This window comes from Panicum virgatum, chromosome 6N, assembly GCF_016808335.1.
Source record: "Panicum virgatum strain AP13 chromosome 6N, P.virgatum_v5, whole genome shotgun sequence".
Lineage (NCBI taxonomy): Eukaryota > Viridiplantae > Streptophyta > Magnoliopsida > Poales > Poaceae > Panicum > Panicum virgatum.
In genome coordinates, this window is record NC_053150.1 from 11945934 (window position 1) to 11961727 (window position 15794).

Here is a 15794-nt window from a genome sequence, read left to right on the forward strand (position 1 = left end):
CGATTTTAATGTGTTTGTGATTCTAATATGATTTTTCTAATCACTTCTTATTTTGAAGTGCAGCAGTAAACTAAAACTAGAGAGTTTTAGAACTATATTGAAGAACATGATGGAGACTCAAACGGATATTGTGAAGTCATATAGTTTTGGTAGCATTCTTGAATATAATTGTTTTGAAGCACCACGTCCGTGTCTTTCTGGCTAGCAAAGAGGATCCATGTGAGCACAAGGATAAAAAAAATCTTTTGATCCTTTCTTCAAAATTACTGTTGTCATCTTGATGGTTCAAGCAATAAACGCTCGCAGTGGCTCCTTTCACTATTCACCAAATTATTGTTGTCAAAATTTTGATATTCTCTATTCACGGTTCACATACTGTTACAATTATAAAGTTGTTTAATTAGAAGTACAATATCTTAAAACATGTTGGTCTTAAGTTCCTAAATTTATAAACTAAATATTTGGAACTATAAAGTTTTCGAGTAACACATTTACACTAATTATATCTGAAAAAAAACATACATTTGAAGCAGAGCTTCTGCTTTCATATGTAGGAGTAACCCCCGCCCGTTAATTCACCCACACACCTGTGTTCCGAAAAAAATGAGAGTAGAAGGCAGAGTAGAATTTAATTAATTAGTGATGCCAGAAGTATTTTCCACAGTAGCAAGTCAAATACATATTCGCTACTACAAAGTCAAATACATATTCGCTGCGGTGCTTCCTAGTTGCAGCGCCCGTTCGCCGGAATGCTGCCGCGGCGCACGATCGCCAAATAGCAGCCCCGCTACAGAGGAGGTACCAGCAATGTCGACGTCAATAAATGTCCGTTTTCCGTTGTGATGAGATGGAGGGGCAAAAGGGAAGAGAAATGGCGGCGCCGTCTTTGCCGTGATCGCTGAAGGCGAGCCGCCAGCGGCGGGGCGAGCCGACTCGAGCCCAGCCGACGCGACGCGTGCTTGCCTACCTGGCTGGCGTGGAGGAGCTGAGCCTGAGCTCTCGTCGGTTCAAAAAAAAAAAGTCTTCCACTTCCCCGTGCTCTCTTCTCGACCCCTCCGCTGCCTACCACGCCCACCCCCACTCGGCCACTCCCACGCCTCGCCGGAACCCTAACCCTAGCGGCGGGAGGTGGAGCCAGGTCCAGCGCCATGCGGTCGCCGGCGCCGCACCGACGGGGCGGTGAGTCCTCCTCGCTCCTTCCGCCACTCTCTCCTCCGCCTCGCGCTCTGGGTGTCCCGGTGCCCGCGCGCCCCTCCGCCGCTCGGTGTTCCTGGGGACCGGAAAGGGTGAGCGGGTAGGTCGGGATTGACGGGTGTGTGAGGGTGATTGGGTGATCCGGGTTGGCAATTTGGGTGTTTTGATTTTGGTTCGATATGTGGTGCTTTGGGGAATCGGAGCTCTGCTGGGTGCGTTTGCCCTTGGGGAATGGATTTTGGGGCTAGAGCCGTGATACGGTGCTGTAGCGTGAGAAAAAAAAATCGAGGCTTTAGGTCAGGACGGGCAGGAATTGATGTTCCGTATTTTCGGTTTCAAGGTTGCAGGACCATGGCTTTAGCTGTTCAGTTGAAATTGAAGATTGGGTTCGAACCTAGTTTTTTAGTGTTTAAATACTATCTGTGGTGGTCTGGTCTGGTGGATTGAGTTTTGGATTGATGGACATGAGGCGAGGATAGAGCTGCTGGTTGTTCTAACAAGTAACGACGGGATTTGGCCTTCATCACGTTAAGGCCAGCTAACCAATAGTTTGACTTTCCTTGTGCCTCATGGATGATGCTTGAATCCATGGCTGAATTTGGCAGATGCATTCTTAGGTTGATTTCTCGCCTGTAATGGTATATATGATTATAAATTATTGTTTTATCACTGGCTTTGTTTCATGAAAAAAAAGAACTTAAATTCTACTACCTCGGATCCCAAGTATAAGTCCATCTGGGTTTGTCCTAATTAAACCTTTTCATCTTTGACCATCAATGTCTAGAAAAACATATAGATTGACAACATAGGTTGATCATGAAAATAATTTTCATAATATTTAGTTTTTTTGTATTATAGTGATACATTCATATAGATACTGCTTTTTTTTGTATTTATAGTGATACATTTATATAGATACTGCTAGTCTCGAGTGTCATATTGAAGGCCATGCCAATGGTGTCCTATGGATTAATACAAGGGATCAGAGGAAGTACCAAATTTGCTTTTAAAAAAAGAAAGGGTTTTTAGATTGATGACATTCATGAGAAAAGAGACGCTGTAGAACTTGTTATGAAAATTGAAAGCACATAGCAACTTGAACTAGTACTCATTTAACAACTGAGTTATGTGCCCTCTGCTTTGTTGTACTTTCTTCTGATAGAGGATCCTATAACATTATCACCAATTCTAAAGTCTAAACTATCTCATTGAATGATCTATTTTACGTTTCAGTACAAACCCTTTTTAACTCCATTATGTCATGATGACAGTTGTTATTCTGGTGTGATTGAGCAGGTCTTTGTGAATTGAAGTGACTGGAGGAGCAGATTTATGCAATCTGACTAGCGATCATGTCCTAGGATTCAGAGCAGGGTCGTTAGGGTAAAGTGAGTTATGGATTCCATGAGCTCTAGAACACGAAGTGGGCTTGTAAGGAGAAAAGGAATTTTTGCCCCCAGTGAAGCTTCCTGTTCGAGAACACGAAGTGGGCTTGTAAGGATAAAGAGCTTTGTTCATTCCAGGGATGGTTCATGTTCTAGAACACGAAGTGGACTTGTCAGGATAAAGAGTTTTGTGGATTCCAGTGACAGTTCATGTTCTAGAACAATAATAAGTGACCCTGTAAGAGGAAGCCCCCAAATTGTTGAGGTATGCAAGTTTCTGATACTTCACCCCTAATAAAGTAAGATTATAGTTTGACACTTTTATTTTGTACTTGGATCTAATCCAGGATGAAGAAATCTTGAAGGGTTCTCCTGATGGATGGTTGAAAGAAGACTCACCCGTGAGAACACGAAATGTCAAAGGAAGTCCGGCTGCCAAGGCATGCTAGTTTCCAACTTACTCCACACCTTTTGGTTTGTTTTAAGTGCACTCTTACAAGTTTGTCAGAGTTTCCGTCATCTTATTATATACTAGGAGGTGGCCACGGATGAACCAGCCACGAAGGGGCTTCCTGATGGATGCTTGAATGATGAAATGCCTTCTAGAACGCGGAGTGGGCTTGTCAGAAGAAGACCCACTTTCAAGGTACAAAAGTTTCTGAAATCCCCCTCACCCTCTATTTTATTTCATTGCAGGGTAACAAGCATGTCAAATCGTCTACCATTTCTATTTTTTCGGTAGTTTCTAAGAAAGGATGAACCTGACATTTCACATTTATGGGTTGCATGTTGGATGCCAGAGAGAAGACATGCCTGATGGAACACAAAGTGGGCTTGCCAGAGGAAGCCCTGCCATCAAGGCATGCAACTTTTTCCTTGTTTGCCCTTTCATTTGTCTTAAGAATGCAGCTTGACTAGTATTGTGAGAAATCACACAAAATTTTTTGTTTCATTACTAGATTCTAAGCAACGACCAACCAGTTATTAAAGGGTTGGCTGATGGATGGCTGAAAGAAGATACACCTCCTGGAACTCGAAGTGGCCTTGTCAGAGGAAGCCTTGCTTCCAAGGCACGCAGATTTCTAGCTACCCCTTTTCTTTTGGTCTAATAAATCGGTTTGATAACTATTCTGAGAAATAGCTTTTTTTTTTTCCATTTAGCCTCCAGTCAAGGCTGAACTAGTCACAATGGCGCAACATGATGGATGGGTGAAAAAACACAAGCCTGCTGGGTCACAAAGTGATATTGTTGGAGGACGACCTGCTACCAAGGCATGCTAATTTTGAACCTCCCCACTTTTCCTTTATTTTAAAGGTGCACATTGACAAGCATGACAGAATTTACCGCTTAATATTTTGTTGCTAGACCCTACGAAAGAATGGAAGAGTCATTGAGGGGCTGCCTGATGGATGGCGCAAAGAATACAGGCCAAGAAAGATTGGATCATTTCAGGATCCAGTATGCTGTCCTGACACTTGCTCTCTCTTTTTCCTTTTGTTTTTGCTTCAAGTAAACAGCATATATAAGTTGTTACAAATATTCATTTGGAATAAATTAAATCAATAAATAAAAATACCTTGTAGTTAAAACTATTCATTGAAAATAACTAAATGGAACCCTCAGAAATAGAGTAAAACATGGATGACCTTCAATATTTCTTCCATGTTCAATATCTAGAACAGTGGTCTATTTGGCTTGGAGGCTCTAGTCCCTGAGTAATAGGGGACTACCTTAAAGGAAATGTAAAAAAAAAAAACTACTGCTGGTGCTGCGAAACTTAGGGCCTGTTTGCTTGAGCTGCAGCTTTTGGAGCTTTTCTGAAAAGCTGCTGCTGTTTTTTTGCTTCTGAAATGCCAATAACAGCTTTTAGATGATGCTTTTAACTTTGTGGACTCAAAAAGCTATAAAAAGCTCAGAAAATTGAGCTTTTCAGTTTTACGTATAAACTCAGCTTTTATGAGGCTTTCCGGAAGTTGCACGAGAAGTTTATTGTTTGTTTGAGCTTCTGTTTTTTTCGCTGAAAAGCTGATCAGAAGCTCAAGCAAATATGACCTTGGTATTTTCCTATGTTGTAGAACGCCTTGCATAAATCTTCTCTTGCTTCACATTGCTTTGCTTAATTTTTGTGAACAGCTCAATTGGCCTCTTAATTCTTTCCATTTGTGCAGTTCTACATTGATCCTGTAAGTGGATACGAATTTCGCTCTTTGAAGGATGTGCACCGTTATCTGGAAACAGGAGATATTGGCCAATGTGCTATGAAACCAAAGAAGCGCAGCACCATCTATGACATTCATATAACAGAAAGCCAAACTCTTGTGAGTTCCTTGCAGCTTTCCTTGTCCAACTAGTATATATTCATACATAAAAAAACATTAGAGAAACAAATATTAGGAAGCAGAACTGTGATGCCCACCTCAAGTTGCACATATCTTTTCAGCTTGAATTAGGTTGCACAAATGTGATCTCTTCTACGTCATGCAAATGACCCACTTGCCAACTGGTCATATTCTGGTGGAATGGTGGACACAATATCCCCTTTAGAGGAATAAGAATATTGCAGATTCACGTTTTTCTCTTTGTCACCTGTGAAGAATCAAAGTTTTGACTTTCGACACACCTATGGTGTAACCAGATCAAATGATTCAGAACTTTGATGTCTTGGGACTTCTGAATACAGTTTCAGTTTACGTATCATGTATGAAACTAAAGGAAATTGATAAAGTTGTTTTTCATTTATGTCTGTCCCTTGTTTTTTTATCAAGTTCGCTCTTCTTATTACATCATTTTTTTTGGAATCAGACAAGTTCGTCATCGCAGCACACAAGGCCAAGTACCGCGGATAAGGGAATTCAGTGTGAAATATTAACTTCAGAAGGCATCATGATGCCGTGGGAGGATCTCGTTACTCCTTATAGTGAAAATGATACTGAAGATACCGTGTTACCAGAATCTGAGAGCTTGAAAGCTTATGGCGATAAGCTTGAAACTTTGGAACACACGAGTGTTGAACCAGTCTCTGCACAATGTGGTACAAGAGAGACCAAATCTCTTAAAAGGAAAGAACAAAATGTAAAGGTGAGATCCAAGAAGCGTAAAATCAATCCTGCTGCGACAACTATCCGAGTGTCGCCCCGTTTAGCTGCACTGAGTGTTCAGCAGGAAGGAAGCATCGAGCCTGAGGATCAACCGATTAATGTAAATCCTATCTATCAGGTACATACTACAGAAGAGAACTCTAACGATCAGTCACAAATGAGTCGATCAGGCACCGTAAATCAGATACATGGTAATCTGGAAAGCACTTCAATTCAGTTACAGTTGAGCCAAGCAGACGCTGCTGAAGGAACGGAGGATATTCAGGAAAACACTACCAATCATTCACAGCTGAGCCAAGTGGACGCTGTGGATCATATGCAGACAAATAAGGACAAAACTGCCACTCAGGTGGAGCCAATCCTAGCAGATATTCCTGTTCTGGAGGACAGATCCATTATAGACCATGCAGATATTCCAATACAGACAATGCAGGGGTGCACTAAAGATCCATCGAGCCAAGCAGACATTGTGAATCATATACAGACAGATCGGGATTTCACTGCTAATCAATTACAGTTGAGCCTAGCAGACACTGTCATTCCATTACGGCCTTTTCAGGAATACACTATTAGCTACTCACAACCGGGCAAAGCTGACACTGTAAATCAAATACAGGCCAATCAGGAAAGCACTTGTGACCACTTTCACTTAAGCCAAGTGGACATTGTCACTAAAATGCAGATAATTCAGGACAACTTGAGCAGGCAACCAAATCTGAGCCAAGCAGATAATGTGGGTCAGGCACACATCGATCTAGAAAGCACTATGGATTATTCACAGCTGAGCAAGGCTGACACTATAAACCAACTACAAGGCAATCAGGAAAACACTGCTGATCAGTTGCATTTTAGCCAGGTAGACAGTGTCACTCAAATTCAGTTAATACAGGGCAACATGTCGAAGCACCCACAGCTGAGCCAAGCAGACACTATGGATCGGCTACACATCAATCTGGAAGGCACTAACAATCACTTGCAACCAAACTATGCTGAAAATTCTATGCGGCAGGCTAGTTTCTCTTGGGCTCCTGAACAAAATGGTGGAGCCGATTTCTGGAAAAATTTTGAAAATCAGGACTCGTTGGGTCCCATGCCAGTAGATGGAGCAACTGCTGAAAGCTTTCCAGCAAATGTTAGATTCCAAAGTGCAGCAGGAACAGAAGAATCTGCTTTGCCGGCAGAATCCGCTGCGCCCGAAACAGGTTCTGATCAGTCTGGGTTGGCCTTTCAATCTCTTTTTGGAAATGCCTGGTCAGATCCTTGCATTGAGTTTGCTTTCAAGACCCTTACAGGTGACATTCCTGTTCTGGATGACACAAGGGCCGTCACAGAATACTTTCCAGAGCAACAAGACTTGAATAAAGACCCGTCACCAAATTATTCCGCTTCAGTTTTAGATAATACCAAGAACCACACACGAGTAGACGTCAACCTCCCAGCACCTATGCCATCGGATAAGCTCTACAACGGCAGTTGGTTCCCACCCCCGTGAATTCCAGGGAACCAAAATAAAAGAAAAAAGCTATAGCATTGTGTACCAGTGAAAGGCAAATCAGATGGAAGGCTAGTGGCCAAACCAAACCCAAAGCATAGACTCGTACTCCTGTTATTACTCTAATCTGAATTTGTAATCCCGGTGGGGGATACATGATGTAAAAAGACCGTAGTTTGTTCTAACCATTAGACAGTATGTTAATACATCCAAGCAATTGGATGCAGCTTTGTTGGATCTGCTGGGAAGAGACTGTCAAGTAGCTGATCTGTATTTGATTTTTTCCTGTTCTTTTGCTTCTGTGCAGTTGCCTGATAGACCCATTCGTTGTAAACTAGCCCGTCCTAGCTTTTGAACACCTGCTGAGGGTCTAATTTTTTGTGCAAATGATCTTTTTTGTTTCTCCTTGTGGACACTTTTGAAACACAAGACTTTTAGACTAAGTTAAATTTCTTTAACTTTGACCATGTAAATTTTTAATATGTTAACAACTATAATAACAAATAAATGTATTTTTAGATATTTTAATGCTGGACTTTCATCAATGAATTAATTCAATGTTATATATGTTATGTATTTTTATTTATGAATTTAGTCAAAATTAGAAAAAATTGACTTAAAATAAAGCTAAAATCTCTTGCATTTTAGGTAGTGTTTGCCAGTTTGGTTGGGCAAAAATCTCTCCGTATCCCTGCTTAAGATGGCAATGGGTACTCGAAATTTGAGTACCTGATGGGTTTTATCTGATAAGAAGGCGGATATGGAATGAGTTTTTAGGTATATTATTGGGTAAAATTTTATACCTATCAGGTATGACAGGTACGGGTGTGGATGTATACCCGCATACAGAACAAGTCATCCTAAGTGTCTAATTGATTTTGGCCCATATGGCACATAAATTTGGCCCATATGGCCCATGAATTTGATCCAAATCCAATTAAACCTTACTAGTATATATATTGTTGAACCCTCCTAAAATTCCACTACACACTAACTTCAGTTTTAATTTGGAATGATTTATTTTTCATGTGAATGTGTGATATTTATATGTAATTCTCGGATATGCTTTCAGATACAAATTACCCGTCGGGTATAAATTACTCGTGCGGTTGCGTTGAGAGAGGCGAACCAAACACTACCTTAGAACAGAGCAACATAACAAATTGTACATACAAGGACAAATTGTGTCGGTCGAAATAGCCCACATTTCATCAAGGTTGTGTTCCAGCTTTGCACTATTTGGTGCCCATAGTATCCGTACTAGATTCACACTTTTTTCTAGATGTCTTCTTTTTACAGAAGCAACATGGTCCTTTCAGCCCACTTTCTCAAACCATTACAAAAACATATATTCTAATCTAATACAAACGCAGGAAACACACTGATGTAATCAAAATATTTAAGTTTAGCTTAATTACAATCTAATCCACCGACAAATATTGAGCATATCCAGATGCTTTTGGACCTCTCATGCACGTGGAGAATGGATCGCAATCCTGAAAAGCTCTCATTCGATATTCTGAATGGCTTGGTCGCGAAATATCCTATCCGAATTTGCATTTGCCACTAAATTTGATCCAGAGGTGTAATTCTACCACTTGTCTCCACGGTTGGTGGATTGACGTTTTGGCCCCTCAGCAGAAAGACCCGGCCCGGAAATTCTCTGCTGCAGCGGGGAATATGGGCATCTTGCAGGCCGCAGCAGACAGAGCACCTCCTCCTCGTCCCACGCTGACACGATCCAATCACGACGCTAATCAGTCAAGCCTCCCTTGTCCAAGTTAATCGGCTGCTCCAGATCGGATCGTACCCGTCCTACATCATCACTGCCCAGTCGCAGATCTTGTGCTCTCTCTCTCTCTCTCTGTGTGTGTGTTGGTGGGGTTTGTTGCTGCGGCTGCGGGCTGGGAGATGACGGAGATGGTGGGGGCAGCGCGGGCGCCGGCGCCGGCGGCGGGGAGGTGGGGCGCGGCGCCGCCGCAGGAGCTGCTGGAGAGGCTCAAGGACTACGGCCAGGAGGGCGCCTTCGCCTTCTGGGACGAGCTCGGCCCCGAGGAGCGCGACCACCTCATCAGGGACATCGAGGTAAGCAGCCGTCGATATGCCGTCAAGAATTCTTCGCTCTCTTTCGCTCTTCTATTTTGTACCCTTGTGTTGAGCGGCACCAGATGCGCAAGTAGGTGGTCATAATCTTCAGGAAGGTTTGATCTTTCAACAACGACTCCTCGTAAAAATATGTTCTTTCGGTTGAAATCTGAACCAGTGTAAGATTCCCCTTAACGTTGTAAGTGTACAAGGAATTAGGATGCAACTGATGCCATTTTTTTTAAAAAAGAATGGAGGTAAATGAAGTGAAATAATAAAAGGCAAGATGTTTTTGTTATAGTATGAGTGTGATCCTTGACTCCTAGAGCTCATAATTTAGCTGCTGTAGCCCTTGAATACTGATCTCAGTTGTTATCTCATACGCGAATTTAATGCTTGGTTGTTACTGAACTTCCGATTTATTAAGCTTGACGAACTGCATTGCAGAGGCTAGATCTTCCTAGGATCGATCGGATCATCTGGTGCTCGCTCAGATCACAAGGTGAGCAGACATTTACCATGCTTCAGTATGCAATATGGATTTCAGCTAGTGCTTGATCATGCTATTTTGATGCAAGAACAGGTGCTCCTGTGCCAACTGTCGAGCCTGTGCCAGAGTCAAGTGTCTCAACTGTGGACGACAGAACTCCAGAGGACAAGGAAAGGTGGTGGAGAAGGGGCTTGAGAGCCATTTCAGAGGGGAAGTTGGCTGTTGTCCTGTTGGATGGTGGCCAGGTAACTCTTGAAGAAATCCCTTAGCTTGCTATGTGCTTGTCCGGATTATATACTACAGTATGGTGGAGAATGCTCATATACTTTGCTCTCTGCTTTTTTTTTCCAATTATGTACAGGGGACTCGGCTTGGCAGTTCGGGCCCTAAGGGATGTTTCAGTAAGTCTTTCCACCCAAGCCCTTCAATCCTACTTCTGCTTTGTGCAGATAATGCTATGCAATTGGATCTATAAACACTTTTTTGTGGAGGGGTGCCAGTTTTTTTTTTGGGTGGGGGGGGGGGGGGGTGGGGTGGTTGGTAACTTTTGTTTACAATTCTTTGTTTTCATTAGATCCACTACTCTACAAAAGCAATGTAAAACTGTCCCATGGCCTCCAAATTTCCTTGCTGTCTGTGTGAGAATAGCAATTTTTCATGCACTGTTTGCATTTTTTTGGTTGTCAGTAAACATGGGAATGCAGTATTGGTATTACTGTTCGAGTATTGTAATATCCAAAACTGCAGTCATCTTCAATTATTTGTGTATTTTATGGATAAAGAGCCATGGTGTTCATTTCCTCACCAATTTTTGTTTAGGTATTGGGCTTCCATCTAGGAAGTCACTTTTCCAACTACAAGCTGAACGGATTTTGTGTATTCAGAAGCTGGCTGCTCAATGCACTGATGGTAAATTAGTTTTAGTCCTTTTGGTACTTCACTTCTGTTTGCTTTAAAGTTCTTAAACTTGAAATGTTGTTAACTACTTGCAGCTCCAGGTAGCACAGTGCAAATTCACTGGTATATAATGACTAGTCCCTTTACTGATGAAGCCACACGAAAATTCTTCGAGACCCACAGATATTTTGGCTTAGAGCCTAACCAAGTAAGGATGTTTACATGATTCTCTGTTGTGATTAGGAACATGATTCAACTTTAATGCATGGCTTCCTAAATTCTACTATAAGAATTATCATCATTTTTATTCTTGTCTTTGCAGGTGACTTTATTCCAGCAAGGTACTGTTCCCTGTGTCTCTTCTGATGGAAGATTTATTATGGAGACACCCTATAAGGTACCTCTTTTCTGCAATTATTTTTGAGAAAATATTATAATTTACAGGGATAGGTTTCTATTGCAAGAAATGCAAGTATTTTGAATTTATGAAGGAGAAGTGGTGGGTACTTGAAAATTTTCCAGGTTGTGGATCTTCCTGCAGTAATGACATATTTCTATTTTAACATTATGTTGAAAACCAGGTAGCAAAGGCTCCTGATGGCAATGGTGGAGTATATGCTGGTAATTGTTGATGCAGTACTTGTATACTTCTAGTGTTACTCTTGGATTTGTGCTTATACTTTTTCCTTTTGCTACACGAAGCTCTAAAATCTAAACGGTTGCTGGATGATATGGCTTCCAAAGGTGTGAAGTATGTAGATTGTTATGGAGTTGATAATGTATTGGTGAGTATATTGTTTCTACAGGTTATTTGATGGAAGCATCCTCCTTTTTTGAACTGTCATTAAATAATTAATTTATTTGACACAGGTCCGTGTTGCAGATCCAACATTCCTTGGATACTTCATTGACAGAGGCGTATCTGCTGCTGCTAAGGTTGTAAGGAAGGTAGGGCCATATATTTAATGCTTAATTTTGATTGTAAGAGTATGTATCTCAATGATTGCTTACATTATGTGCTGCGATGTGCTGTTCATATGTTCAGGCATATCCACAAGAGAAAGTTGGAGTATTTGTTCAGCGTGGAAGGGGTGGACCTCTCTCCGTGGTCGAATACAGTGAAATGGATGCAGCTATGACTACCGAAATCAATCAAACTACTGGGCGCCTTCGCTATTGTTGGAGCAACGTATGATTCTTTAGGACCCCCTCCTTCCACCACTCCATGTAAACTAACAAAAGTGTATTTCTTTTATTTTTGTAGGTCTGCCTGCATATGTTCACTTTGGATTTTCTGAACCAAGTAACAAACAGTCTTGAAAAAGATAGCATGTGAGTAATTTTTTTAATAAATTAATTCTTGCACTTTATGTATTCATGTTGCATTTAATCTTTCTTAATATATAATGTACTTGTTGCATTTCTTTTCTGGGAAACAATTACTAGTGGAGTGTAGAGTTAAAATTTGTTCCATCATCTATGGACAGTTATCATCTGGCAGAGAAGAGAATTCCGTCAGTCCACGGGTACGCATCAGGCTTAAAGCTTGAACAATTTATATTCGATGTGTTCAACTATTCTCCTTCAACAGCTCTTTTTGAGGTTTGATTTCTTATTCACTACTGCTCAAAGCCTCAAAGTAAAGGCCATGTTCTTCATCTCATTTCTCAAAGCACATAGCAGTGATCACTGTGGGAAAATTTTTATTGGAGTTTGCTGACACCTAAATCTCCAGGTTTTGCGTGAGGAGGAATTTGGGCCAGTAAAGAATGCTAATGGTGCAACTTATGACACTCCTGATAGTGCCAGATTAATGCTGCTTCGGCTTCATAGCCGATGGGTTGTTGCTGCAGGTGGCTTCTTGACACATTCCGTGCCCTTGTATATGACAGGTAATTGCTTCCCTTGTATATGTGTTTCAAAATCTGCTAACTATGTAAGAACCTTTTAGATTGGAACTCATTGATTCATTGATTGTCATTAAAACATTGCCTGTAATTCCAGGCGTTGAAGTTTCTCCACTTTGTTCTTATGCTGGAGAGAATCTAGAAGCCATATGCCGAGGAAGGACATTCCACGCACCAAGTGAGATTTCATTCTAGGCATAGTAGTTGTTGGGAACAACAATCAGAATACAGGAAGACGAGATCTGCACAATTTTGATTTCAACATGACAACTATTGCAAATAGGATGTTTATATTAGTCAACTTTTGACTATTGTATGTTATGCAAGCCCCAATTATTGTAATGCAGCGCTTGAAGTTGCCTCCTTTCTCCCCTAACATTAATGTGTGTTGCATTCTCATGTGCTGCTCAAATGTAGATTATGAGATGCTTTTGTGTAATATCCGTCGAAAGCAGCATATTTGTCAAATACATATAATCTTTGTGCAATTCTAATTCTTGATTCTATGAGAAATAATGTGAGAAATCAAACAGTGGAATGCCCTATTTTTCCCTGTTTCAAGTCTGTGACACTGTTGTCCTCCACCTAGAATTGCTTCAAGCAGATATTAGTGAGTCGCAGTATGGTTTCAGCCATTGTTCTCCATTGATGAAAGATGTGCTCAAGTAAGGTAAAACTTGCACATCACTAAGCTTCTGAGCATATGGCACTATCCGCCAGGTTTGCACCGTCACCTGTACACTTATACTCTACATAAAATACAGTCCTGAAATTCAATTTGCACAAAAACTGATGTCAATGTACTTTCTTTTATGCAGATAAGAATCAACACTAGCATTGAAGGATGCATACTGATCTCTTGAGGGATCATTCCAGTCATTCCATCCTTCAGAGGCTATGATGTCTGACATTGAGGCGTAGGCAAAGACGACTCGAGAATATGGTCTCCATGCTCGGCCAAGCCATATCCAACCTGTGCCACCTATGCTACATTTGACAAATGAGTAGCCAGTGTTATCATCTTCTGATACCCGGCCATGTGCAGTGACTGAACCTGTAATTGATCTTTGTCCTGAAGGCACTGGATCTGCAATGGATATCAATCTGCAATTCTGGAGCACAGAGATGCATAAGCAGTTGGTAACTTGATAGTAAATTATTTTGCAATCCTTTAAGTGTTTCTTTCACTCACTTCATAGAGTGACCTAGCATCTCCAAAGATGAAGTCAATGGAGCCCTGGATGAAACATTCCTTGAAGTAATGCCGGCCTCTATCATCATGGAGTGTGTCTTGTGCTCCGAAGAAGCCACAGCCCCAGAACGCTGCTTGGTCACCACTAATCCGGATTGCCACTGCCTGTGCATCGACAGCACCGGGCCTTGGGATTGGTGCTACATTCTGGTCAAGTAATCAGAAGACTTGTCAATATCACCCAAGGTAAAGCCTGCAACTTAGCTGAATACATTGTGCAGTATCTTGACAGTTACAATGAAGCTTATGTTTTTCGCAACGAATCCTGATGCGAAAACGGAGACTGAGGCACTATAGAATGTGCCGTTCGCTGATTTGGCGGTGTCATTCCAAGCAATCGCTGTAATGTCAAACCCCTGCCCTTGAAATGTGATGTTGGGCTTGGATGCTGGGACCGTCACCTTCTCACTGGAATAATGCTGTGGCTTCAGTAGCATTACACTCAGTAAAAGCGCAATGCTGAATTCTGAAAAGGATCTGAAAGCCTGAACAAGGAGAACTGCTTACAAGTAGATGCCCTTGTTGATCCAAACAACATTCCTCTTCCTGCTGTGGTTTGGAACGGCATTAACCGCTGCCTGCACTGTTGTGAAGTCGCAGCAGCCATTGAGGTCGACACAGAATACCGTCAATGCTGGTGTGTCGGGTGGAGGGAAGTCCGGTGGGAAGTCGTCGCATAGCGGATTGTACTTACAGCCATACTGATGATCGGTACAGGTGGAAGTGCCTGTAAGTGGGCAGAATGGAAAGGAAGGTTCTGTAAGATCAGAGAGGCCTTGGAGCAATGGAGTGGCTGGGCAGTAGAGATGAGCAGTGGTTGGGAAGTAGAGGTGAGCGGAGAAGACCAGAAATGCTGCAACAACAGCTGCAGCAGCACCACCATTGATCTGGCTGATCATTTGTGCAGAGGAAATGGGTGCACTATCCGAAGGCGAATCTGTGATGAGGGCTTTAAACAGGATTCAATGTACTCTCTGAAGAAGCTTGGATTTCATGCCTTGCAAACAATCTTTCTCCTCTCTTCAAGGTTAAGACGCCGATAAAATAAGCCTGCACAACAGTTGCTTTCGTAGCTGAAAAATCCCTTTCAGGTCACTGTCAGAATCTACACATGATCTGACCAAACTTCTGCTTCAAAGAAGCATGTTTCAGAAGCAACAACTCTTCACATGATAGAAGTAACAATTAAAGTACACTTGAGAGCAATCATTCTAAATCATAAAGGGATCAAGACAACACAGTCTGATGCTCCTATAAGGTAACATGGACACTTGGTGAGTTTGCTCTTAGCGCCAATAAGGAAAAACATAAAAAGGCACATCACCATCCTATGGCCTAAAAAGTGCTTCGGACGCCAACTGCAATTTGCATTGGCATAGAGATCTAAGCAAACCATGCACTCGTACATTTCATTAACATACTTGGATTAATAGCGTCGGTTGGAACTCTGAACTGGAAGTGAATAACCAAAGCTACAAAATATAAGTGAATGCCTTCTATCTACGGCTACGGATAATTTTGACATCAACACCGATACAAGAACACTAAGCTAGTAAATTCAAGCTGCCTCGAATGCCCTTGTTTCACACAGCCACCTATGCATCCAGCTGAAAAAAAAAAGAAATCAAACGATGAACCACACAGTTTATGACAAAAGTTCTCCAGAAAATTGAGAAACAATAATATATCAGCATCGAATATTAGAAGCATAGACGGTTCCTCCGCAGTAACTGCAGGGGGGACTCGGTCATTTACATGTGGGGCTGGACCACGTGGCTGTGGCTGCAAGTACCCTGGAAGTACTGCGGAGGATCTCGGTTCTGGACAGACCCCAACCAAAAATGGAGTCAATCATTACTAAAAAACCACAAAATTGGGCCCCAAATATCTTCCCCAATAATTTATTTATGCTAATTTCTCTCTATACGTGTGCTCCGGAAACAATAGAATTTTGGTGAAATCAGGTTTCCACATTTGACCTCAATTGACTTAA

At 41.8% G+C, this 15794-nt stretch overlaps 2 protein-coding genes and 1 pseudogene across 4 annotated transcripts; 2 read left to right on the forward strand and 1 right to left on the reverse strand.

The window, feature by feature from the left end:
* The first annotated feature begins 991 nt into the window (after positions 1 to 991).
* LOC120677513 lies at positions 992 to 7573 on the forward strand. Of its 3 annotated transcripts, none has more exons than XM_039958660.1 (10): positions 993 to 1179; positions 2491 to 2844; positions 2927 to 3019; positions 3115 to 3225; positions 3380 to 3439; positions 3539 to 3649; positions 3741 to 3851; positions 3946 to 4038; positions 4749 to 4898; positions 5383 to 7573. In XM_039958660.1, the coding sequence occupies exons 2-10, from the start codon at positions 2590 to 2592 to the stop codon at positions 7168 to 7170; spliced, it is 2772 nt and encodes a 923-aa protein (XP_039814594.1). In that variant the 5' UTR covers positions 993 to 1179; positions 2491 to 2589; the 3' UTR covers positions 7171 to 7573. The 3 variants fall into 3 exon arrangements, with proteins under 3 accessions (XP_039814595.1, XP_039814594.1, XP_039814593.1); XM_039958659.1 differs by having other exon boundaries at positions 995 to 1179; positions 3368 to 3439; XM_039958661.1 differs by lacking the exon at positions 4749 to 4898 and having other exon boundaries at positions 992 to 1179; positions 3368 to 3439.
* Positions 7574 to 8822: 1249 nt separating this feature from the next.
* On the forward strand, positions 8823 to 13062 carry LOC120678976 (UDP-N-acetylglucosamine diphosphorylase 1-like). The gene is made up of 15 exons (XM_039960450.1): positions 8823 to 9255; positions 9703 to 9757; positions 9839 to 9990; positions 10107 to 10146; positions 10565 to 10654; positions 10738 to 10850; positions 10965 to 11039; positions 11224 to 11263; positions 11345 to 11427; positions 11513 to 11590; positions 11688 to 11831; positions 11907 to 11974; positions 12130 to 12244; positions 12378 to 12534; positions 12647 to 13062. The coding sequence occupies exons 1-15, from the start codon at positions 9082 to 9084 to the stop codon at positions 12742 to 12744; spliced, it is 1482 nt and encodes a 493-aa protein (XP_039816384.1). The 5' UTR covers positions 8823 to 9081; the 3' UTR covers positions 12745 to 13062.
* A 69-nt stretch (positions 13063 to 13131) lies between these two features.
* On the reverse strand, positions 13132 to 14790 carry LOC120678977 (annotated as a pseudogene).
* Between the last annotated feature and the right edge of the window lie 1004 nt (positions 14791 to 15794).